Genomic DNA, 23,006 nt, shown 5'->3' on the forward strand with positions numbered 1-23,006 from the left:
CAGAGCTCCTGCGAGTGAGACAAACCCTAGCTCTGGTCTGACGCGCGAGCAGATATCCCTGTATCGCCCACGTTGAAGTGTCCGCGCCTTGGAAATGTTGCACAGCCTACGCCCAAAAGATCACCAAGCTCCCCGCCAACGTTCCTCCAAAGCTCCATCGTCCTGTGAACTGACGTCTGGCTTCACCCACACAGCCACCCTGCATGCCGCACCACCCGAAACTTGTTTAAGCTTTGGGATACTTTTCTATAAAGCTACCGTGAGACGCTCACTTCACTCCTTCTGCTTCTCTCAAACAGTTCCAATCACAGCAGCTTCGCCTTGAACGACTCGCCATCCGACATGACTCTGACCCCATTCAACCCGCCCCTGGGCCCCCAGCCCGTCAACCCAGCCTTCTACTCCCCAACCGAAGTAACCCTCCACATGAAGGAGAAGATGCTCTCCCTGACCGGCGACGACTTCACCATCTCGACGGCCGAAGGCACGCCCGTGGCGAAGTGCAAGGGCAAGATGATCTCGCTGCACGGCACCAAAGCCTTCACGGACATGCAGGGCAACGAGCTGTTCACGGTCAAGAAGAAGATGCTGGCGCTGCAGAAGAGCTTCGTCTGCGAGAGCCCGCACGGGCACAACTTCGAGGTCAAGGGCCACTTTTCGCTCGGGAGCAGCAAGTCGAGCGTGCACTTTAAGAATGCGGCTGATGGCAGGGACGTTGAGCTGCAGTTGAAGGGCGATTTCATCGATCGCTCGGCGACTATTACGTTTGAGGGGAAGCCGGTGGCGGAGGTGAAGAGGAAGTTCGTCAACATCCGTGAGATTTGGGCTGACAAGCAGACGGTGAGTAGACATCTTCTCGAGACGTGAGGAAAGTCGCACTTGGATGCCTTGCTGATTTTGCATTTACAGTATTTCGTTACTGTTGCTCCCAACGTGGATCTCACTATGATTGCGGCAATTTGCGTGTGCTTGGACGAGCGTGAGAACGAGAAGTAATGTTATGACCACCAGCGAGGAAGACGGTCCCGATGAACTGAAAGTGGAAGGAAGGGACGAATGCTTTCTAATGACTAATGCGTATCCAATCTCGGTTGCACGTTCTATCAGGCATTACGCTCGCCTTGTATGCTTATGGACCATCAATTGGTGGCTCCTGTGCTTCGCCATATACGTCGTTCTTCATCGCTTAGCACCCCGTGTGCTCTCCGCGATCACGCAACACCCTTGATCCAATCCATGTTGCTCCTGATGTCACCAAACCATGCCATGAGAATGTCCTCGTAGTAGTACGACCTCGGCCTCCACTGGCCCCGATCACCAGCTTTGGGCAGCTCGCTCTTGCCAGCCTTCACGTACGTGCTGGTCAAGTTCAGGACCGGCTTCTCCTTCATCGCCTTCCTCTCAGCATCGCTGCACCGCGGCACGACCTCAGTCACGCCCTCCTTCCGCATGCGCTTCAGGATCCTACAGACCATCTGCGCCGTCGCGTCCGCGCCCAGAGTCCAGGACGCGTCCACGTAGCCGATCGTCATCGCCGCGTTGGGGAGGTCCTCGAGCATGACGCCCTTCCAGAAGAACTTCGTGCTGACGTCGTACGGTTCGCCGTCGACGGAGATCTTCATGCCGCCCGCCATCTGGATCTTGAGGCCCGTCGCCGTCACGATGATGTCGGGGTGCAGTTCGCGGCCGGAGGTGAGCTTGATGGTGTCTTGCGTGACGGTGTCGATGGTGCCGGTCTCGACGCTCGCGGAGCCGTTGCGGAGCGATTTGTAGAAGTCGCCGTCGGGGCAGAAGCAGAGGCGCTGTTGGAAGACGTTGTATTTGGGCGTGAAGTGGGGGTCGATGGGCGTGGTTTCGGGTAGCTGTTTGGCCGCGGCTCCCTTGACCATTTTCTTAGCTGTGGCGGGGAAATATTTGAAGAAGGTGGTCAGAAGGAATGGCAGAAGGATCCACTTGAAGCGGATGAGTCGGTATGCGAGGGCGGCGGGCAGCCATGCTCGCATAAACTTTTCGGCTGCGTCTTCGGTAGGCTGTGAGAGCAGGTAGGAGGGGCTACGTTGCAGCATGGTGACATGGCTCGTGTCCTTTGCGAGTACAGGAAGGAGCGTAACGGCGGTTGCTCCAGAGCCGATGATGACTACGTTCTTGTCCTTATAGTCGAGGTCTTTGTTCCAGAATTGAGGGTGGACAACTTCTCCTTTGAAATTTTCGATACCGGGGATAACGCTGGGAAGAGGGCTCTTGTAGTCGTAGTAGCCCGTGCAGAATTGCGCCCATCGACTGCGAATCGTCTTCTTCGTTGACCCGTCTGCGGTGACGTCGAATCCCCATGATTTCTTCACAGTCGACCAGTTGGCGGAGTCTACTCGGTGGTTGAACAGGATTCGCTTATCAATGCCATACATCTCAGCCGAGTCCTGGACATACTTGATGATGAGATCACCCTGGGCAATCGAGGTGGTTTCGGTCCAGTTCCGCCAAGGGAATCCGAATGTGTAGAGGTCAGAGTCTGAGCGAAGGCCAGGGTATTGGAAGAGGCTCCAGGTTCCGCCGACCTCGTGACGTCCTTCTAGAATAATGTAACTGAGCTCTGGGTTGCGCTCCTGGAGACGGTATGCACAGTTGATGCCAGATATGCCAGCGCCAATGATGACCACATCGTAATCAATGGTGGAAGCCATGGACGGTGGCGTGGCGACAAACGCAACGAGATTGGAGAGTTGGGAGGATCCGGCGACGCCTGCAGGATTGTGGAGGACGCAGGGGTTTGAAACACCCTAGAACTCTGTCAAATATCTTGTGGAAAGAGGGGTTGATCGACGAGGACCGCGGTCTGTATCTTGAGGAGAGGCGTGAAATAGATGTTGGGCAACGAAATGTGCCTCGGCTCCTTCGGTGCCTGGCTGCCCGGCGTTGGCGATCGCAATGCTTGCCTTGTCTTGCCTGGTGGCTGATCTCCGAGCGCGGCTCGGCCCCGCTTCAGCCAACTTTATCCTTGCGTGCGTGGCCGCCGCCCGCGCCACGTCCGTCTGCATAACCGTATGTGCTATCATCCAACATCCGAACCCTGTCAGCCAATCACGCTCTCGTCAGCGTCTGTGAGCCTATCACAGCTTCTGCAGCGCACCATCCGTCGGATTACACACCGCTATAAGCGTCACGCCACATCGCACCACGATATCAGCACCGAAGGCTGCGCCCACCGTACATATGTCTACACAGTCGGGACCCGACTCGCAGGCGCACATGTATGGCAGTGAGAGCGGCATTGCGTCGAAATTTGGCTGTTTTCCACGCGCATGCTCAGCCATTTGACCCGGCGCGCCATTTAGCTCTATGGCTTAAAACCAGAATCTGTATGAGCCCTCGAGGAATTAGAATGAGAGCCACATGCAGCGATTGTAGATGTTCATGCCTGAGTTGCGTCTGCGGCCACGCCTTCTGGACTTTCCTTATCGCGAGAGATTTCGATAAGGTGAAACCTCTTGAGCCAGATGTCATTGGCTAGCTACTATACCCGTCAGCTGCAGCTTCGAATTTGTGCAACAGCAAGCCCTTAAGCCTCTTCTTTGAGCTTGAGTTCTCCACGCGCAATGGAAGCTCCAGAAGATGATCACATACGAGACTGCTTGCCAGCTGCGCTCTCAAGTTCGCGCAGGTGCAGGCATTCTCCTCTGCCCCGGATGTTTACAATTCTCACGTCTTATGAAGGTGCAGTCACACAGCGTTCGTAGAATTTTGCGATACTATATGAGACTATGTGCACTATAAAGGAATTATTGATTGTCAACACGTCGACGCATAACGGTATTCAGAAACACTTCGACGGGCCGTCTCTTTCTGCATGTGCGGGTGAATTCTATGGACGTTCGGAACAGAGGCAAGAGGCTAGCAGCCGGTGAGGATAGCGAGCTCGCTCTTTCATTATATGTTCGTAGGAGAGGACTAAGCTAACTTTGAGAAGATTGCAGTCCTATGATCCCAGACTTTGAGGGTCCATACACTGAAATCACGCGTATTCGGGGCCACTAATCAATGCAGTAACTCCCTGCTAAGGGACTCGATTGCTCAAGAAGACTAATCATGATGTTAGCCAAACCATACTTCAGACATCGCAAGATGATATACGTACTTGTTCACATCGAATCTCTCCCTATTACTGGCCGAGACGTTCGCGTGATATGGCCGGAAGAATCCGTCAACCGTGTCTTGGACTTCATAGCACTTTCGCTTCTTGAGAAGTCCTGCATTTGGTCCAGTCCAGGTGAAGTTTATGTCTCGAATACCAGATTGGCCATCTTGGGGCACCGTAACGAGTGCAAATTGGACCTCTTCATTCTTCAATAGCTGAGCAAGTTTCGCAAGGACCTCATCATTTCCTGATGCTGAGAAATGCACCTCCTCGCGGCTGACGCACTCAACCAGTTGTCATTTCGCAAGGCGGTTAGAGACTCGGAGAGCTTGACTGCGTTATCGTTTGTCGATGCCATTGTTGAAGAAGGTGTGGAAGAACCGATGCCAGGGCATGCGAGCGAGGCTTTGCTTTATCATAAGGCGAGCGTCGGAGTGGAGTAGCAGGAGTGTCCCTCCATGCCTTCGGGAAACTACGGACACGTCACTCTCGTCCAGAAACTAGATCGCCTTCTCTGGAAATCATAAGATTTTCTGTCCTAAGGCTCGGTCGCATCTTCAATAGGTCTGTGCTTGTCAATCTTGCTATAGGCGGTCTGCGACGATCGACAAATTACTCATCTGCGATGCCTCGTAATGATGTTCGGGCCTTTCTTAAGCTATTCGTAACGCTTATGTCATAGGGACATATTGTCTTGGGATCTTCCTGTTCTTTCTACTTCCACGTCTGGGAAAATCAGGCTTCCTGGAGTGAAAGTTTTTGGTGCTCTGAATATTTTGGGTACGCAATTGAAATGAATAGAGATTAAAGAGTAGCTTCCAGGCTATCTGACGAACGAAAATCGCAATTTGAGTGGGTCTCCCACAAGCTTCCGATATGAAAATGTCGCTGCTGTGGCTTCGATAGTGGAAGTCATTGGGATGCAAGCGGACCTCTTCTGCATGACATTGCGAATTTCGCTTGATATCGCGCCCCTTAGCGGATCCCATAGTGTCGATCGATCGACCATCGTCTTCATACAGATATGATAGAGACCAAGACCCTCAAGTACGCATCTTTATAGACATCGGAGACATGCTGATCATCGGGAAGCGTCGAAGGTAACAGAAGTTCAGACATAGCACCATGTATCCTTGTCAGTAAGGCAGACTGATCAACCAGGAATGCAGAGATGGAGCATCAGGGAAGTTATTGCGTTTCAATCAACCGCGTAAAATGGTTCGTTTCAAGCAGCCATTGGTTGGTGTGCAGCCAATAAGCGAACAGAAGCCAACGGAAAGTGAGCAGCCATTGACCGAAGAGCAGCACTTGTGAAACTTGTGAAAGCCGTCTCTGCAGGGCGGCGATCTTCGAATGACCCTCTCATTGCTTTGCGCGCAGAAAATTCATTCCAATCAACAAGAATTAAGAACCAGATTGGCAAAGCGTCGCATTGGACCAGTAGATACGTCGAGTTCATCAGACAACACTGCATCACGCGGAATGGGTACCCCAGTACCCGAGGTTTTAGCATTTCGGGGATGGCTCCGTCCGACAAACTCCGCGCTAACCCGGCGTTTTGCACAACTTCAACAGCTTGGCGTGGTCTGCTCTTTACAGCAATGAATCCCGCTTGCCTCCAGCTCGACCTCTTCTTGATCAGTTCCGGTCGCATCATTGAGCAACACTCGATGTTCGCGCTCGAGTCTGAAAATCTATTCTGCCCCCATTGCGCATCGTCTTTGCGTGTTGCGTAATGATTCGCGCGCATTAAGCGTTGTACGTGCGTACGTGAACATGCTCTATGCAAGCGTCAGTCGCTTTCCGTGCACTACCGGGTAATAGGTACATTGCAAGATAGCCGCCGTGCTGCGAGCAATCGACTTTCTCATTTTATCGAGCTTGCGAACGCATGACCTATCAATTGCACACTTGCCGGGTACAATCTCAGTCTCCTACCATGGGTCGTAATCACTGGAGTGTGCGACGTCTGTTTAAGCTTAATCCCACGGATATCCAAGCTTAATCCCCCGACTTCGTTTGTCATTGTACACTGTTATGGCACTTCAATCAGGTCACGAGCTTTATGTCGAAGTCTAGACCTCACAGCGGGATGATGCCACGTGCAACGAATGTTGCATCATTAGATCTTTCCAGAGTGATGCCAACACGTACCCAGTGCATCAAATTCGATCAGGATGCGAAATGTGTCCCGGAAGCCTACGGCCGCGGCATGTGGTGGACCAGCTGGTTGGTACGAGGCACCCGTCGCACGAGCTACGGTGAGAATCAGATATCCATGGCGACACGGACTCTTGACAATGACCTCATGGTCGGAGATGATGAAAGGGCAGAGCTCGGGACATGATCGCTGGAGTGTCGAACGCAACGCAAGCAACCGCATTGTGAGGTTATGGCAGGGAAAAGTGAGTGAAGTACGATGAGTGTCCAGTCAGTCGTTAGAGACGATGAGTATCGCCCATGTCCCGAGCGTGTTGAAGTGTATTCTAAAAGTCCAGGAGGTTCTAACAACTAGGAACCCTGGATGAAAGTTGGGAAAAAAAGGATCGATCGATCAAGGCGATGTGCACAACCAGCCGGCCAATTATTAAGACGACGCTCGCCTCGGCGAGAACCGCAAGTGGCAATTTAGGAAGGAATGACCTCGACCAAAGTTCCAGGTTCTTGCGCAGGTGATTACAAACACAGCAACCTGGACTTCGACAAGACACCAAGTGCGGCGTGATACAGCAACAACCTGGACTTCTACGAGACACCGAGTGTGGCGTTATACGGAAAGAGACAGATAAGGAAGGTACGAGCACGGTGACAAATGAACTCTGACGGTTCCGGAAGACAAATGGTCGTCTGGCTCTTTATTCAGGCAATCAGTTCTGCTCTATAGGAGACGATCACTTCTGAAAAGCGCACCATCAACAGTGCAATAATGTGCGTTCGTTAGCTCGGCATTATGATAGACACAGTCAGCCGACACTAGGGGTGCACAAGTTCCTCAAATAACGAGAGTTCCCGACTCTGTCTGTTTCAGGCCGACAAGCACATCAATCTCAATCAAGCTGTCGGCCTGACCGATGACAGTACCCAACCTCTTACAGTAAGATTGCTCAATTCTATTAGCCTTCTTTGAAACTAATACCTTACGGCGGGTGAAGCGTCTCTTGGACATTTGTTCCAGTAGTAGGCTAACCGGGATTAATTAGAAGTAGGTGAGCATCACGTCGATTACGCTCACGCAGGAAAGGGTAGCCGACGTGGATCACTCGCGCGGAGTCGTGAAGTCAATATTCCCTATTGCGATCCCGGAGCGTGTGGCCAACGAGCTTCCACTCACGCCAAGTACTCGGCCAATGATACCATACTTGAGAATGGTCGTCCTTCATGCTGTTGTTGCTGCTTGCATTTGCTTGCTTGCGTGCAAAAAGCAAAGACTATTGACAACGATAAATGTTTTCATGCTTGGTCAGAGACAGCATGATGAAGCTGACCGAATGTATGTGACTTCGCCTATGAACATGCATCTACGCTGGAGGGGAGTGGAGTGTGTCGAGCAGGAAGCGAACTCGAGGTTGTGGTGGACGAACACATTGAGCGCAGCACGACAAGAGCCGCGTGAATGCGCTGCAACGAGCGTGATCAAGTACATGTGTATCGATTTTGTCACATTTGACGTATCGTATATACAGTGCAACAGAGCGGAGAAAAGGGAACGAGCGAATGCGAAAATCAATTCGAGTCATGCAGCAACATGCAAGACTCTCAGCGTCCAATGATGAAGCGCTTTCTGTCGCAACCTGAATATGTATGCATATGGATGGCCGCCAAGGTGGAGCCGGAGGTCACGTTACATTTCCCCTCACCTCCACCTTTCCTAGACGACTGCGACTGAAAGGTTCACGACGACCAAAACAGTCGTCATTGGTGGACTGGCGCGCCGATCATTGATTTGGTCAAAATTCCAAGCCATATCCCCGCAGACTACGACAAACAGATCAGAATTTAGCCGGTCACTGGGAGCACGTTATAAGATGCTCTCCAAAACATTCGGTCATCATGTTTTCCTTCTCTGCGGGACTGCCTGTGCAGACCCCAGCTATACGCGGTCGACCAACATACATGATCATTGAGAATGGTCGGCGGACGAGAAATCTCTCGGAGCGCTGCGCTTGTCGCAGCAGCTCTTCTCTCTGGAGTGAGAGCAGAGCTTGATTCGAGGCTTTGGTACGACCAACCAGCTGAGCTATGGACCGACGCGTTACCGATTGGCAATGGACGGTTGGGTGCCATGATATACGGAAAACCAGATTCTGAGACCCTTCAGATCAACGAAGAAACCGTCTGGTCTGGAGGGCCCACCGATCGGCTGAATCAGAATGCTTCTCAGGCTGTCACCCAAGTTCGTGAACTTCTGGCCAACGAGCAGGTAGAGGAAGCAGAGAAGCTGGCAGATCTGGGCCTCGTCTCAACTCCACAAGCGCAGAGGTACTACCAAACGCTGGGGAACATTGAGATCTACTTCGATGGTGGCCTGGATGAGTACAACAACGGCAGCTACGAGCGCTGGCTGGATCTGGACAACGCCACCGCCGGCGTACACTTCTCGATCAATGACACTCAGGTCGAGCGGGAGCTGTTCGCATCCGCACCGGACGATGTTATAGTCCACAGGCTCACTGCCCAGGGTGGCGGTAAGCTATCGTTCCAGATGCGAGTCAATCGCCCACAAGACAACATCAACACGGCCTCGGATAAGAGTTTCAACCGAGGCGGCAACTCAGTCTTCATGACAGGTGCTGCAGGAAGCTCCAATCCGATTGTTTTCGCGGCTGGCCTCACCGTACAGACTGATGGGAATCTCAAAGCTTGGGGCGAGTTCCTCGTGGTAGACAATGCCACTGAGGCGGTTGCCATGTTTGCTGCTACCACCACGTACAGAGAAGAAGATCCAGTGGCTGCCGTCGAGAGCACGCTCAATAGCGCCCGGCAACATTCCTACGAGGATCTCCGCCAGCGTCACATCGACGACTATCGGGCCATCTACGACACATGCAGTCTCAAGCTTGGCAAGGAGGATAACAGCACAACCGACATCTTGCCCACGAACGAAAGGATCAACGCTACCCAGAATGGCGCTAACGATCTTGACCTCATTACGCTCGAATTCAACTATGGACGATATCTATTGATATCATCATCCCGACCAGGCACTCTTCCTGCCAACTTGCAAGGAATCTGGAACGAGGATTTCGAATCGGCATGGGGATCTAAGTTCACGATCAACATCAATACCGAGATGAACTACTGGCCTGCTGAGCTCACTAATCTTCCATCACTCCACCAGGCTCTCTTCGACCATATCGAAAAGGTCAGGGTGAACGGCGAGGTTGTTGCTCGCGATATGTACAATGCGTCTGGTTGGGTAGGTACCTCCATAATCCAGAGGCTCAAACGCTGCAGATGCTGACAAAGTCCAGGTGGTACACCACAACACAGACATCCACGGTGACGCCGCTCCTCAAGACCGCTACCCGCCAGCTTCATACTGGACCCTCACCTCTGCCTGGCTCTGCACGCACATCCTCGAGCACTACTTTTACAGCGGCAACCAAACCTTCCTGCAAGAGAAACTCCCCACCCTCACTGGCGCCATCCAATTCTACCTCGACACTCTCCAACCCTACCAAATGAACGGCACGACCTACCTCGTCACCAACCCCTCCACCTCCCCCGAAAACACCTACTACACCGCCTCCAACGCCTCCGGCAGCATGACCGTCGGCCCGACCTGCGACTTCCAAATCCTCCGCGAGCTCTTCACCGGCTACCAGCACGCCGTCGCCTCCCTCCCCTCCCACCCAGCCATAAACGCCACCTTCCTCGCCGCCATGAACACCACAATGTCCCGCTTCCCCCCGCCCAAACTCTCCACCCGCTACCCCGGCGTCCTCCAGGAATGGCTGCACGACTACCCCGAAGCCGAGCCCGGCCACAGACACATCTCGCACCTCTACGCGCTCTACCCGGGGACCCAGATCCCCCCTCCCGACGCCCCAGGCCACAACCCGACCCTCTGGACCGCCGCGCGCAAGACCCTCGACTACCGCCTGGAGAACGGCGGCGCGGGCACCGGCTGGTCGCGCGCCTGGACGATCAACTGGGCCGCGCGCCTGCTGGACGGCGCCGCGCTGGCGGACAACGTCTTCGAGTTCTTCAACCGCAGCGCGTACCCGAACCTGTTCGACGCGCACCCGCCGTTCCAGATTGATGGGAATTTCGGGTTTGCGGCGGGCGTGGCGGAGGGGTTGTTGCAGAGCCATTTTGTGAGGGCGGATGGGGCGCGGGAGGTGTGGTTGTTGCCTGCGTTGCCGGAGGGGTGGAGCGAGGGGAGAGTGGATGGGTTGGTGGCGAGGGGTGGGTTTGTTGTTGGGTTTGAGTGGAGTGTGGGAAGGGTTGGGAGGGTTAGTGTGGATAGTAGGCTTGGGGGGAGAGTGGTGGTGAAGTTTGATGTTGGTGGTGTTGGGGGAGGGAGAGTTGATGCTGGGGAAGGGAGTGATGCGTTTGGGGAGGTAGAGGACGGGATGATGTCGTTGGAGACGGAGGAGGGAGGGATGTATGAGTTTGATGTTATGTGGGATTAGATGTTTGTGAGAAGAAAGAGCGGAGGAGAACATACGCTGCTCTGTTAGATAGATGATACTTTTGTTATGAATTAAGGCTCTTCAACAGAGTAGTTGAATGACATCGCCGAAAAGGACCGGATACCTACCGACCTATTTTCGCCGGTGGGCTTCATAGACCTACAGCCATTTTCAAAGTCTAGAACAAAAGGTAACACCAACGTCAATCCTGTTTTCTTCGGACATTAAGGGATTCGCACACGCTGTGAAGCCGTCTGATCAGGAAATTACCTGGCATAGCTTGGAGATAAATCGTAGCAAAGAACTCCATCATGGGTAATGAGTCTATTCTCGGGAACAAGTTTCGATGGCTTGGGCGATTTGGTAGAATGCCGATTTGCGAATGCGAAGTCATTTCACGAGCGGAGTGTCCGCTTGCAGTCTTCCGCTTGGCATAGATTTTCAGCCTTGTCAAATAGACATGACTCCGATCAGGCATGTCCAGTCGGAGGTGAGATTGCCGCCGACGCCGGCTGTACCTATGTTGCTGCACGGGATCCGACGAGAAGAACCCGGAGGTCAGGCAACACGGAGCGGCCGACCGACGCTGTCACCTGCCATCAGCCGCCGTAACCAGACGACCAGGAAGTACACGAACACGAGCGAGGTGACATCGACCGCAGAAAATAATGTCTCCGAACAGTCACGGTGACAGCAGCGTGGCACGGTGACTTTCGAAAATTTGTTGACACACGCCGTCCTGCAGGCCTTCCCAAAACGGCAAACGGTACGACGCTTGGGCGGTGAAAATCCTCCGAGATACCATGGACGATGTAGTGCCGCACGGACACCTCCGGTATAGTGAAGAGTCCAGGCAGACGGTGAATTGACTTCATCCAGGAGCCGCATTGGACGGTGCGATTGGAGGTTGGAGGGCGCGGATCGGAGCATGACAGAAAACTCCGACTCCGTTCCCATGCGCCGACCGGGGCGTCCTGTAAGGAATGTAGGGTATCATGCACGCCATTCGCTGCAGCCGCCCGTGCGCAGGTGTCCGAGTGCGAACAAATCTCGACTGGTAGAGTGGCTGCGGTTTAGCGCGCCACGCGGGAGGCAGCAGCATTGAGTTGAGGAGGACGAGCAGGGGAGTGAGGTGGGCGGGAGACAGGGTAGGATGATGGTGTGGTGCGAATGCAATAAGTCGATGCCGATGTGTCGATGTATGCAGACAAGATTGCGGCATGACGACAGGATGTTGCCTGACCATCTCGGGCGGCACGCGCGTGGGCAGGGCGACGAGCAAGGCAGCAAGGCAGCAAGGCTCGCTAGCGCTGCCCGCCGTATACCACTGCAAAGCAAAGCCCACCAAGCTTTCGCTGGCCAGGCCCGCAGGCGTGAGAGCGAGAGCGAAGCTTGAGCTAAGCGAGGCCCCGCCGCAAACGGCATGGCCTGCTGGCCGACTCGTCGGGCCTCACTTCCTCCCGTCGCTTGTCTCCTAACTCCAGCGCCATAGCACCCATGAGCGCGGAGAGTGTGTCGCTCCGCCCGTCCCAAGGCCATGCGCCGGGCCATGCATACGGCGTGATTCACCCTGATTGCCCTCCGCCTGCGCGATCCAGGTTTGTATATATGTTTCTTCCGTCCGTGTACCACACTTCACTTTCTCCGCCATAGTCGACATTCCTTGACCCGGACGCGTCTTTGTTTGGGTCTCCACCTTCTGCGGTTTTCTCTTGCAGGAGCTTCTACCTTCATATAATCTCGTGCACCACCGCGCCTTCTATATCCTCACAATGCCTTTGGGCAGCCTTTTCCGCAAGGGCGGCAAGAATGACCCGCCACCTACCACATCAGCCGGCGACGATACCACGCTCGCTCCGAGCGACGCACCCTCTATAGCGGACGAAAAGATGCAACCCACTGCTACGAGCACGTTGCCCGAGTCACGCTCTCACTCCACTGAAGACGAGAAGCCCGCCGCGCTGAAGGAACAGGCTGCCGAGACGACTGGTGAAGATGAAGACGAGGAAGATGAGACGGAATATCCCAAATCGACGCAGCTGATTTTGATCACTGTCGCTCTGTGCCTCTCCGTCTTCTGTATGGCCTTGGACAATACTATTATAGCCACAGCTATACCGAAGGTATTTTCACACGACTTTCCCAGCTATATACCTCACTTTTCTGAGTTCTATCACAGATCACAGACCAGTTCCAGGCCATCAACGACGTTGGTTGGTACGGTTCTGCCTATCTCCTGACCACCTGCGCCTTTCAGCTCTTTTTCGGCAAGCTCTACACCTTCTTCAGCGTGAAGTGGATCTACTTGACCGCTCTGGTGATTTTTGAGGTCGGCAGTGCGGTCTGCGGCGCTGCGCCAAACAGCCCAGCTCTCATCATTGGTCGTGCAGTTGCTGGTCTTGGATCTGCTGGAATCTTTTCTGGTGCAATTCTCATCGTTGCAAACACTGTTCCCCTCCGCCAGCGTCCCACCTACATGGGCTTGATTGGCGGCATGTACGGTATTGCATCCGTGGCTGGACCGCTCATGGGAGGTGCATTTACGGACAAGTTAACCTGGCGCTGGTGTTTTTACATCAATCTTCCCATCGGTGCTGTTACATTCGCCTTCATCGCCTGGTTTTACCATCCGACTCAGAAATCCCGTGCCAGGAGCTTCAAGGAGGGCGGCTGGCAAAACAACCTCGAGCAGTTCGACATTTTCGGCACTCTCGTCTTCCTGCCAATGATTGTCTGCCTGTTGCTCGCTCTCCAATGGGGCGGCTCCAAGTACCCCTGGTCGAACGGCCGTGTCATCGCTCTCCTGGTCGTTTTCGCAGTCCTGCTCATTGTCTTCATTGGCATTCAGGTCTGGAAGAAGGAAAATGCCACTGTACCGCCCCGCATCCTCAGGCAACGAACCGTTGGCGCCGGAGCATGGTTCGCCGCGATGATCGGCGCCGCTTTCTTCATCCTCGTTTACTTCCTTCCATTTTGGTTCCAGGCCATCAAGGGTGCCTCCGCCGTGAAGTCCGGCATCATGAACCTCCCGCTCATCCTCAGTCTGGTCCTCATGTCAATCCTCATCGGCGGCCTCATCACCAAAATCGGCTACTACACGCCCTTCGTCATCGGCTGCTCCATCCTCACCTCCATCGGCGCCGGCCTCATCTCCACCTTCACGACCACCACCAACCACAGCCACTGGATCGGCTACCAGATCATCTTCGGCTTCGGCATGGGCATGGGCATGCAGCAGACGCTCGTCGCCGTGCAGACCGTGCTGCCCAAGGCCGACGTCCCCATCGGCACCGCGATCGCCATGTTCAGCCAGACGCTCGGCGGCGCCCTCTTCATCTCCGTCGCGCAGAACGTCTTCACCAACTCGCTGCTGAAGAACACGCGCGCCGCCGTGCCCGGGCTCGATCCCGCGCTCGTGCTCGCGACGGGCGCAACGGACCTGCAGAAGAATATACCGGACCAGTTCTTTGGCGCCGTGCAGGTCGCGTACAATTCTGCGCTCGTCAATACTTTCTATGTGGCCGTTGCGTGCGCGGTGCTGAGCATCATTGGAGCGGTGTCTTTCGAGTGGAAGAGTGTCAAGGGGAAGAAGATTGAGATGGCTGCGGCTTGATTCGGCAGGATCGCGGCGACTGTGTTTTGCGTTGTTTCGATACCCTCTGTTGTGTAATGATATCTTGACAGCGACGGCGTTTGTAAAATGGGTCTTGGGCATAGATTTAGTAATGGACTGACTGGCGTCGAGGCTGCGAGCAAAAGCGGCGTAATATATAGAGCGAAGCACAGGGGGAAACTCTCCAATCCAAGAGATCATTGATTTTATCACCTGAAAACTTCCAGACTGGTTCCATGTCAAGCGCAATAGAAATCATGCACATTCATTGAAAAGGACGTTGTCTAGCCATCCACCATGAGTTCCTATTAACACCTCGCCCAAACACAATGAACGAGAAGTCCCCATACCCATGCTCTCCAAAACACCTTCCGTGAATCATGCAAGCATTCCAAAAACACAGCAAGAAGACGAGGACTAGATATCCCCCTCCGAAACCTGCGCCTCAAAGTCCCTCTTCACCGTCAGCTCCTCCCACCCCTCCACGTTCTCGATCACCAGCCCTTTCTCGTTCGCCAAGTGCAGCAGGCAGATGAAGCCGTACGACGTCGAGATGTCCGCCAGCTGCGCCTTGGGGTACACGTGTGAGAGGTTGTTCATGATGTCCGTGAACTTGAGCACGCCGTCCGCGTCGGCCGCGAGCGTGGGGATCTGCGGTTTCTGCGGGTGCGCGGGCTGCGTGGTTTTGCTGTGGGTGTGTGTTAGCGGACACTCCTGAAAAATTGGAAATTGCAACGGGGGTGGTGGCTGCACGTACCTCTCTTCTTCTTCTCCAAAGCCGATGCCTTGCCACATCTCCTCCTTGAGCCGCCGCACGTCGACCTTCTTCGCCACGCGCGCGTACTGCACGTACTCCGGGCGCAGCCTGCGGCTCTGCGTGATGATGTTCTCGCCGAACGCACCCGCCTGCGCCGGATCGGTGCTGCCGGCGACGGCGTCGATGCCCGGCCCCGTGGGGCCAGCGGCTGCGTCGTCGAGAGCAGGCGAGAAATTCTCCCTTGCGTCAGCGAAAGAGTCGTCGTCCATGTCGCCGCCGGGCATGGGCAGGTTGTCGTCGGCGAAGAAGTTGGCGTCGTAGTCGCCCTGGACCTGCTGCTCGTCTGCGGCGGCGGCGGGGCCGTTGTTGGCGGCCCAGTAGGCCTCGTCGACCTCCTCGTGCGCGGGGAGGGGTTTGGCGCCCTTCCTGGCGCCGAGCTTGGCTTTGGGCTTGAGGAAGAGCTTGAGCAGGTCTTTGGAGTTGAAGTGCTTGTCGTCGGGGAGGAGGTTGCGGGTTTTGCTGCGCCATTCGCGCTTGGGCAGGGAGATGGTGGCGTTGCTGGAGGCTTTGGTGTAGAGCATTGAGGCGAGCTCGCCGCTCATTGGGGCTGCGAAGTTGATCTCGAAGGGCTCCTTTTCCTTGCGCACTCGCTGCGGTGCGGCGGGCTTGTTGGCTTCCTTGATACGGGCGATCTTCCAGTGTTCTGGGCCAGCCCAGTTCTTTTGTAGTGCCGTGTCGAAGTAGTTGAGGATGTTTTCGTGGTCGTTCTGCTCGCGGTGCTGCAATGTGACGCCGTATGCGTTCGAGTCGGCATCGAATGTGCCAACTTCGCCGCCTTCCTCGCCGCCCTCTGCCGACATAGTGTGAACACGCATCTGAGGCTGAATTGCGGCATCCTTCGCCCACGCCTCGCCACCTTCGCCGAAGCCGACCTCGGCATCTACGTCGAAATTGACGCCGCCCACATCATCGTCGTCGTCGAATGGGGCAGGTGCGTCGAAACCAGTCGCGTCTCCTTCATTCTGCTCCTCAGAAGACTCCGGGTGCTCGTCGCGCCAGTTCTCGGGTGCCTTCAAGAAAGGAAGGTCCATCGCATTCTCGCCACCTCCAAGCTCAAAAGTCTTCAGAGAAGGACAAATATCCTGCTCGTCCAGCGCATCGAGATTGGGGAAGAATTTGACACCCAATGCAGCGATGTTGACCAATCCGTCCGCTTCTGCTGGCTCATCTTCTTTGACCTCCTCTTTTGTCTCATCTTGTGGTCCTTCTGGCTCCATGCTGTCTTGTCTCGTCTCCTCTACCTCCTCCCGTGCATCATCGCTGCTGTCGAAGACAATTCTGCCAGTCCCGTCAATTGACAGGTGGTTCAATAGCAGACCCTTGGCACCTCCCTCATCGAAATCCGCAGATGCCTTCTTGAACAGGGGGTCCACTGAGAATTCGAGCTCCATCTTCTTCAACCTTAGTTGCTCGAACGAGTTGACCAATGTCGCTTCTGCAGAGCGCTGTGCCTTCTTCTTGCTCTTCTTCTTCTGCCCATCTTCGCCTTCCTCGTCCTCCTCGTCACCCTCTTCTCCGTCCGCATCCACATTATCGCCCCGGCGCTTCTTGTTCCCACTGTCTGCCAAACCACTGAGCAGCTTGCCCGTCTCCGTCGCAACACTATCCACACGACTCGTGTAGATCTTGACACAGCCGTCCAAAGTACAACTCGCTTTCTGAAAGTTGATCTGGTCTCCCTCCTTCAGCAAGCTCATATCGTGGAAATAATCAATGAGCGCAAAATTCCAGCTGTTGTTCGCATTGATCTTATTGTCCGTCGCCATCTTCATCCACTCCTCGAAATTGGCGAGGATCGGCACGCGCTTCATAGGCGTGACCGCGTCGCCTCGCACGCCGTATGCGCCGTCATCTTGCGACGGTGTTTCCGGGTCTCCTGCGCCTAGCGATCTGCGCTTTTTGTTCGGTGTCGCGGCGGCTTTGAGTTGGTCAAGCTGTTTCGAGTGTGCCATGTGTCGCGATTGCAGGCGCGCTGCTTTCTCAGATCGGTCGTCGTTGAGTGGTATTGACATGGTCTTCACGGGCGAGGCGTAGGCTGCCGTGGGCTGGTTGCCCGAGGCGCGTACGCGCGGCATGATCGGGTGCTGTAGGTTTTGAGGATATGCTTTGTGGTTTTCGTGTGCATCCAAGGTATCCGTACGTTGTGGTGATCAATGAGCGTCGACGTCGCCGTTGCCTTCGCTTCGTCTCGTTATTTGGCACGAAGTAAACAAACGCGCGCGGAATCCTGCCGCTGCGCCCCAGACTGCGGCCGCGGGTTGATCGGCTGCGGCGATCCGCACGCACGTCACTCCACCGCTTGCTACTGCCACTGCCACCAGCTGCCAAGTTCTCGACAGGCCACCGGCGGGCAAATGCGGGCCGACGCCATACTACCTCGCTGCGTCGCTGGCAATCGATCATTGGCGTCTCTTGGTCTGGCCCATCGCCGCCTTGACTGCGCCTCAATACCTGTTGCTCGCTCTGTTGTGATGCCGTTGCTCGTTCCTGGTTGCCACACTTTACCCTGAGGGCCACCTTCTCCCTCCTTTGTACATATCTTCCGGACTCTGCGATTGCTGGACCTCGGTCAGTCGCGACATGCCCGCCTCATGGCCATCTAAGGACACAGCCTCACATATGCGGGCGCCGGGCGCAAGGAAGAGCTATCGCGCCGCGCGGGCCTTTTACCTGGTCATCGCAATCGGCCTGCTGCTGGCGGCATGCGCTGCGTACTATCGCCAGGATGGAGTCGAATCGACGTACAGCGCGCAGGCGCTCCTGCGCAGAGACGACAAGTCGGCAATGAACGAGGAAGAGCAGTGTCGATTGGTACATCGGAGCAAGGACCAATGCCACTTTGTCAAGAAACACTGCCCGGACGATGAAGGCGGGTTCGCCGCCTACCTGGACCTGTACTTCTGCAAGTTGCCGCACGCCAAACCGGTCGCATTCATGACACTGGTCGTGTGGCTTGGGCTCTTGTTCTCTACGATTGGAATCGCCGCGAGCGACTTCTTCTGCATCAACCTCAGCACAATCGCAAGCATTCTCGGCATGAGCGAAAGCATGGCCGGTGTCACACTGCTGGCATTCGGCAACGGCAGCCCGGACGTCTTTTCCACCTTTGCGGCTATGAATACGAACAGCGGTAGTCTGGCGGTCGGAGAGCTCATGGGAGCAGCTGTGTTCATCACAGCCGTCGTGGCAGGATCCATGGCGCTTATCAAGCCCTTCCATGTTGCGCGCAAGAGCTTCGTCCGGGATGTGGGCTTTTTCATCGTGGCTGCCGGATTCAGTTTCTCGTTTCTATGGGATGGCAGGCTGCAGCTTTGGGAATGTATTGCGATGGTGATCTACTATCTTGTTTACGTCACATTCGTTGTCGTATGGCATTGGTGGATCGGGCGTCGGAGGCGCCAAAGAGAAAAGCAGGCAGCTGCAAGAGGACATTACTTGCCCCCGGGCGACGAGATGGATTTGGAGGGTGAATATCATGATGATCCGGAGGATGATGACGCTGGGACTGTCAGGCCAGGCATGTCAAGAGGCGCTTCGAGGGAAGACTTTGCTGCTTTGGAACGTGGCGCTGGTACGCCTAATGAAGACCTACCCGACGAGGATGAAGAGGAAGAGGCACGCGACCGGTGGATCAGTGAGCTCAACAGCAACATGCGGGTTTCACGGCCTCAAGTCCGCTCTCGCCGGAATACTATCGGTCCAGTCAGGCCCTCTCTCGTTGGAGCCTTGGAGTTTCAGGCCGTTCTCAACTCTCTCCAGAAATCGCGCAACATCCAAACGATCCCGATGGACTCCAGGCTGCTGTACTCAGACAACCCTGAGATAGATGTGCAAGATCACGACAATCACTCGACGCTGTCTGACCCTGTGGGCCGAGACCCGCCTAGACTTACAATCGACACGAGCGCGGAGCCGGCAGATGGGAATTCTAGTTTGGTTGTCCCCAGGTCAGCGCCCGCGAGAGGAAGAGCTGTGTCTGCTGGTGACGCTTCTGGTCGCGGATTGAGTCCAAACTTCCATCGGGCTAATCGGCAACGTAACTCAGGTGACTGGAGTCACAATGAGCACGCTGGTGTTGTCGGAATGCAGGTTCCCCGCCTGGAGATTCCAAGCCCTGGTCGACAGTCCGCCCCACAAACTCCGACCGTCGAGGTCTCTGCCCCTACGCCTACTTTCCCGATTCCTGAAGAGCCAGAGGAAGAGGAAGGCGGAACCACGCCAGACCACCTCACGGTTGCCGACGCCGAGGCGACATTCCGAAAACAGTCAGACTACTTTGTGCCTCGGTCCAGAGGAAACACTATCAGCAATCTGAGTCCCAAAGATTCACCACGCGCAGTACCGCAAGCACGCGATCTGCCCAAGATCAAGATCCCCCGAGAACGCCGATCGCGCGAATCAACGCCCAGCTCGTCACCTTTTCCGGCGTACTGGGAGCCAACTTCCGCTATTTCCTCTCGAGCACCCAGCATACACCTACCCCCGCCTTTGTCGCCAGAGTCAATACCAGTTTCCCAGAGTGCCGAGCGAGAGATCCCATCGCGGCCGACCAGATGGTGGCCTTACAGCATTCTCCCTCCGCCCGGAGTCCTCATATCGACATTATTTCCTACTATCTATCACTGGCATGACAAGAGCATCTGGGAGAAGATGATCGGTCTTGTCGCAGCTCCTAGTGTTTTCCTGCTAACGATCACTCTTCCGGTTGTCGAGAGCGGGAAAGACGGCGACGATGAGGACGATTTGCCTCAACCTACGTCTTACGATTCCAGGCGGTCGCGTGGTGCCACAGTTACATCGAACGATGCCAGTGGAACCTTGAAGGGTTCAATGAACTCAAAAGTGTCGCATTCACATCACGGTTCGATGGGCGGACGCGAGACCATGGCATCATTGGCAGCTGCCACCGAGCAACAGTATCGTCATAACTTCGGCACTGTTTCTCATGATGGAACGCCGCCCATCACCGACGAGCAACGGGGACTCTTATCTGCATCCCCCGAACCGGTCAGTGAGTTGTCTATCTCACCGCCTGGGTCGCCTACGCCACAGGATCCCAATGAGTGGAATCGATGGCTGGTCTTGATCCAGCTCTATCTTGCTCCTCTGTTCTGCGTGCTGTCAATCTATGTCCAGTCGACTTCAGACTTATCACCGCGGTGGCTCGTCCTGCCCGTTCTTATCAGCCTACTCACCTCCACGGTCCTGTTGATACCAGTACTCCTCACCACAACTTCCAGTCGACGCCCCGCCTTTTACCGCACACTGCTATCTGCGGCCGGCTTCGTAGTCTCAATCGCTTGGATTTCAACAATCGCCTCCCAAGTCGTTGGAGCCCTGAAAGCCCTCGCCGTTATCTGCAACATGAGCCACGCCATCATGGGCCTCACCATCTTCGCCGTCGGCAACTCCCTCGGCGACCTCGTCGCAGACATCACCGTCGCCAAGCTCGGATACCCCGTCATGGCGCTTTCTGCCTGCTTCGGCGGCCCCATGCTCAACATCCTCCTCGGCATCGGCCTCTCGGGCTCCTACATCCTTATTCGCGGCGCCCACCATCATCAGCACAAACACCCGGGCTCCGAGCTGCGCTACAAAGCCTACCACATCGAGGTCGGCAGGACGCTGATCGTCACCGGCGCTACGCTGCTGGTTACGCTTGTCGGACTACTCGTCGTCGTCCCGCTGAACAGGTGGGTGCTCAACAAGCGCATCGGCTTCGCGCTCATCACGCTGTGGCTTGTCACCACTATTCTTAACGTTGCGCTCGAGCTCACGGGCTGGGGCATGCATAACAGTCAGAGCTGAGGGCTGTTTCACCTGGATATTTTCTAGAGGGAAGAATTGGGCGGTCGCCCGCCCAGGGGATGGAGGTTGATTGGGTTGCATTTTCCGACACGATACCACTTTTGCACATGATGGGGCCGGCGTTTGATTTTTTGTGTACATATTCTTTGGAATTTTTGTTTTCTTAGTACTTAGTTCTGTTCATGAGGCACAATTAGACTGGGACAGATCCTCCGGGATGAAACCTCGTGTATTCGGCAAAGTCCATTTATGGACGTGAATCTTGATTTGCCATTTACGGTCATTTCGATCAAGACCTGAGTCAAAGCTGAGCAAAGCTGGCCGTGCGACGAAAGACCCGACTCGACTCGCCGGCCAGGAGCGCGACAGGCCAAGGAAATGCGCTATTTTAATGGAACAAAATGAATATGCATTGATCAAAGTTACATGTCATGTCTGCCCTTATCCCCAAGGGCCTCTCCTCATCACACTACAGATCCTTGTAGTATTTTGAAGCCATCTGCTCAAACGGTGCTGTACTTCTGACTGTCAGAATGCCGAAAAGGGGTTGGTATCTCCTTTATCCCAACGGTCCACTCCCACCCGAGCATCAAACCTCTCAGCTTTCCCCGTCCATGACATCCGCGACGCCACAGCCCGCCACGCTCTGGCCGCCTTGCTCGCAGCCAGACTCGGAAGGCGCAGCGACGGACGTGGACGACGGCGCAGGCTCGGCCTCCCGAGTCGGCTTGTCAACCAGCTGCCCGTGCGACTTCAGCGAGATAGAGAGCGTAGGGTGCGACGAAGCGGAGCTGGCATCTTCACCGGCTGGAGAGCCCACGCCGGACGTCGGCTCGTCGCGCGTGCTGAGAGCGGGCGTGGCGTCCGGGTCTACGATCTTGGTCGAGGTGACGGTCGGGCGCGGCGCGAGCGTGCTGCCGGAAGGGTCGACGGTGAGGACTGTGGTGCTCTTGATTGTCTCGCGGGGTGGCGTGACGGTTGCGATGCCGCTGGATGGAGAGGTTGTGCTCGAGGTGGTGGTTGTCAGTTGGGCGGCGCTCTTGATGAGGTCGGCGAGGTTCGAGACGGCGGGTGCGGCGGAGGAGGAAGAGCTGCTTGTGGAGCTCGTTGATGTCGAGCTTGGAGTCTCCGAGATGCTGGTGGTCGTGGTCTCGATCTCGACAATGGGAGATTGTGGTCCCTGTCCCATGAAGAAGTTGGGGGAGATGTTGATCGGTTGGGAGTTGCAGTCGCAGCCAGCGACTAGAGTGCCAGCGTTATTGGGATGCAGAAGCCTCGCCGGCATGCTGTTGACCAGTCCGATGACTGTGTATGCGAACAAGGCTGCACTCTCAAATAGGAAGATTGCCAGCAGAGCCCAGAAGAGGGGTCTGGCGATGTAGATTCCAGGTTTACGGACGGGCTGCTGAGGGTAGCTCTCGAACGCCTTCGTCGGCGTCGGTGTTGTCGGGCCTTTGGTGTCGAAGATGGTCGAGAAGCGAGGTGGCGGCTGGTGGCCTTGATCCTTCATCGCCATCTTCTCCGTGAACTCGCGATCCTCGGCCTCGGGAGACGCTGGCATCTTGCCTTTGAAGTCCGAGCTACCCTGCTCAACGTCATGCGACATGTTGTCGTTGACGTGCGCCTCAAAGCTCTTCCTGAAAGGCATGGTATCGATGGCGGTAGTGTTCGAGTCGCGCCTTGTGTTCGTGCTCATTTTATTTGAAGAGATCGTTGTAGATTTGCTGTGAGAGACCTGCTCTTTGTGCGATTGCGTCGTTAAATGGTGGTTGTGCGTGCGAAGTGATTGACCAGTCTGTGGCCTTGAGCGTGCAAGAGAGCAAAGAGTTTCGTATGCCGAAGAAGCGTTAGAGTTGTCGGGGTTGGGCGTGAGATCAGAGGTACATTAGTGATCAAAGAAAGTTGACGGTCAAGGGCATTGTCCAGCAAGCCTGTAGTGAACAAAGGGAGAGAGTGAAAGGGGAGTGAACAGACAATGAAAGCGCAGGAGATCGCTCAGAA

General features: G+C 55.3%; 7 protein-coding genes across 7 annotated transcripts; 4 read left to right on the forward strand and 3 right to left on the reverse strand.

Annotated features, from left to right (window-relative positions):
* The first annotated feature begins 137 nt into the window (after window positions 1-137).
* WHR41_03092 (uncharacterized protein) lies at window positions 138-1,103 on the forward strand. The gene is made up of 2 exons (XM_069371698.1): window positions 138-840; window positions 910-1,103. Exons 1-2 carry the CDS (start codon window positions 343-345, stop codon window positions 994-996), a joined length of 585 nt encoding a protein of 194 aa, XP_069231361.1. The 5' UTR covers window positions 138-342; the 3' UTR covers window positions 997-1,103.
* A 108-nt stretch (window positions 1,104-1,211) lies between these two features.
* On the reverse strand, window positions 1,212-2,681 carry WHR41_03093 (uncharacterized protein; the record flags this gene model as incomplete). The annotated part of the gene is made up of 1 exon (XM_069371699.1): window positions 1,212-2,681. The coding sequence occupies one exon, from the start codon at window positions 2,679-2,681 to the stop codon at window positions 1,212-1,214; it is 1,470 nt and encodes a 489-aa protein (XP_069231362.1).
* Window positions 2,682-8,107: 5,426 nt separating this feature from the next.
* On the forward strand, window positions 8,108-10,767 carry WHR41_03094 (uncharacterized protein; the record flags this gene model as incomplete). The annotated part of the gene is made up of 2 exons (XM_069371700.1): window positions 8,108-9,548; window positions 9,604-10,767. Exons 1-2 carry the CDS (start codon window positions 8,259-8,261, stop codon window positions 10,765-10,767), a joined length of 2,454 nt encoding a protein of 817 aa, XP_069231355.1. The 5' UTR covers window positions 8,108-8,258.
* A 1,772-nt stretch (window positions 10,768-12,539) lies between these two features.
* WHR41_03095 (uncharacterized protein) lies at window positions 12,540-14,600 on the forward strand (the record flags this gene model as incomplete). The annotated part of the gene is made up of 2 exons (XM_069371701.1): window positions 12,540-12,890; window positions 12,947-14,600. The coding sequence occupies 2 exons, from the start codon at window positions 12,540-12,542 to the stop codon at window positions 14,378-14,380; spliced, it is 1,785 nt and encodes a 594-aa protein (XP_069231356.1). The 3' UTR covers window positions 14,381-14,600.
* Window positions 14,601-14,617: 17 nt separating this feature from the next.
* Window positions 14,618-17,272, reverse strand: WHR41_03096 (uncharacterized protein; the record flags this gene model as incomplete). Its single annotated transcript, XM_069371702.1, has 2 exons — window positions 14,618-15,068; window positions 15,138-17,272. 2 exons carry the CDS (start codon window positions 17,270-17,272, stop codon window positions 14,798-14,800), a joined length of 2,406 nt encoding a protein of 801 aa, XP_069231357.1. The 3' UTR covers window positions 14,618-14,797.
* A 505-nt stretch (window positions 17,273-17,777) lies between these two features.
* WHR41_03097 (uncharacterized protein) lies at window positions 17,778-21,005 on the forward strand (the record flags this gene model as incomplete). The annotated part of the gene is made up of 1 exon (XM_069371703.1): window positions 17,778-21,005. The coding sequence occupies one exon, from the start codon at window positions 17,778-17,780 to the stop codon at window positions 21,003-21,005; it is 3,228 nt and encodes a 1,075-aa protein (XP_069231358.1).
* A 598-nt stretch (window positions 21,006-21,603) lies between these two features.
* On the reverse strand, window positions 21,604-22,653 carry WHR41_03098 (uncharacterized protein; the record flags this gene model as incomplete). The annotated part of the gene is made up of 1 exon (XM_069371704.1): window positions 21,604-22,653. One exon carries the CDS (start codon window positions 22,651-22,653, stop codon window positions 21,604-21,606), a length of 1,050 nt encoding a protein of 349 aa, XP_069231353.1.
* Window positions 22,654-23,006: the final 353 nt, after the last annotated feature.

Source organism: Cladosporium halotolerans (assembly GCF_011745625.1).
Source record: "Cladosporium halotolerans strain TM138-S3 chromosome Unknown Sca7, whole genome shotgun sequence".
In the NCBI taxonomy this organism is placed as follows: domain Eukaryota; kingdom Fungi; phylum Ascomycota; class Dothideomycetes; order Cladosporiales; family Cladosporiaceae; genus Cladosporium; species Cladosporium halotolerans.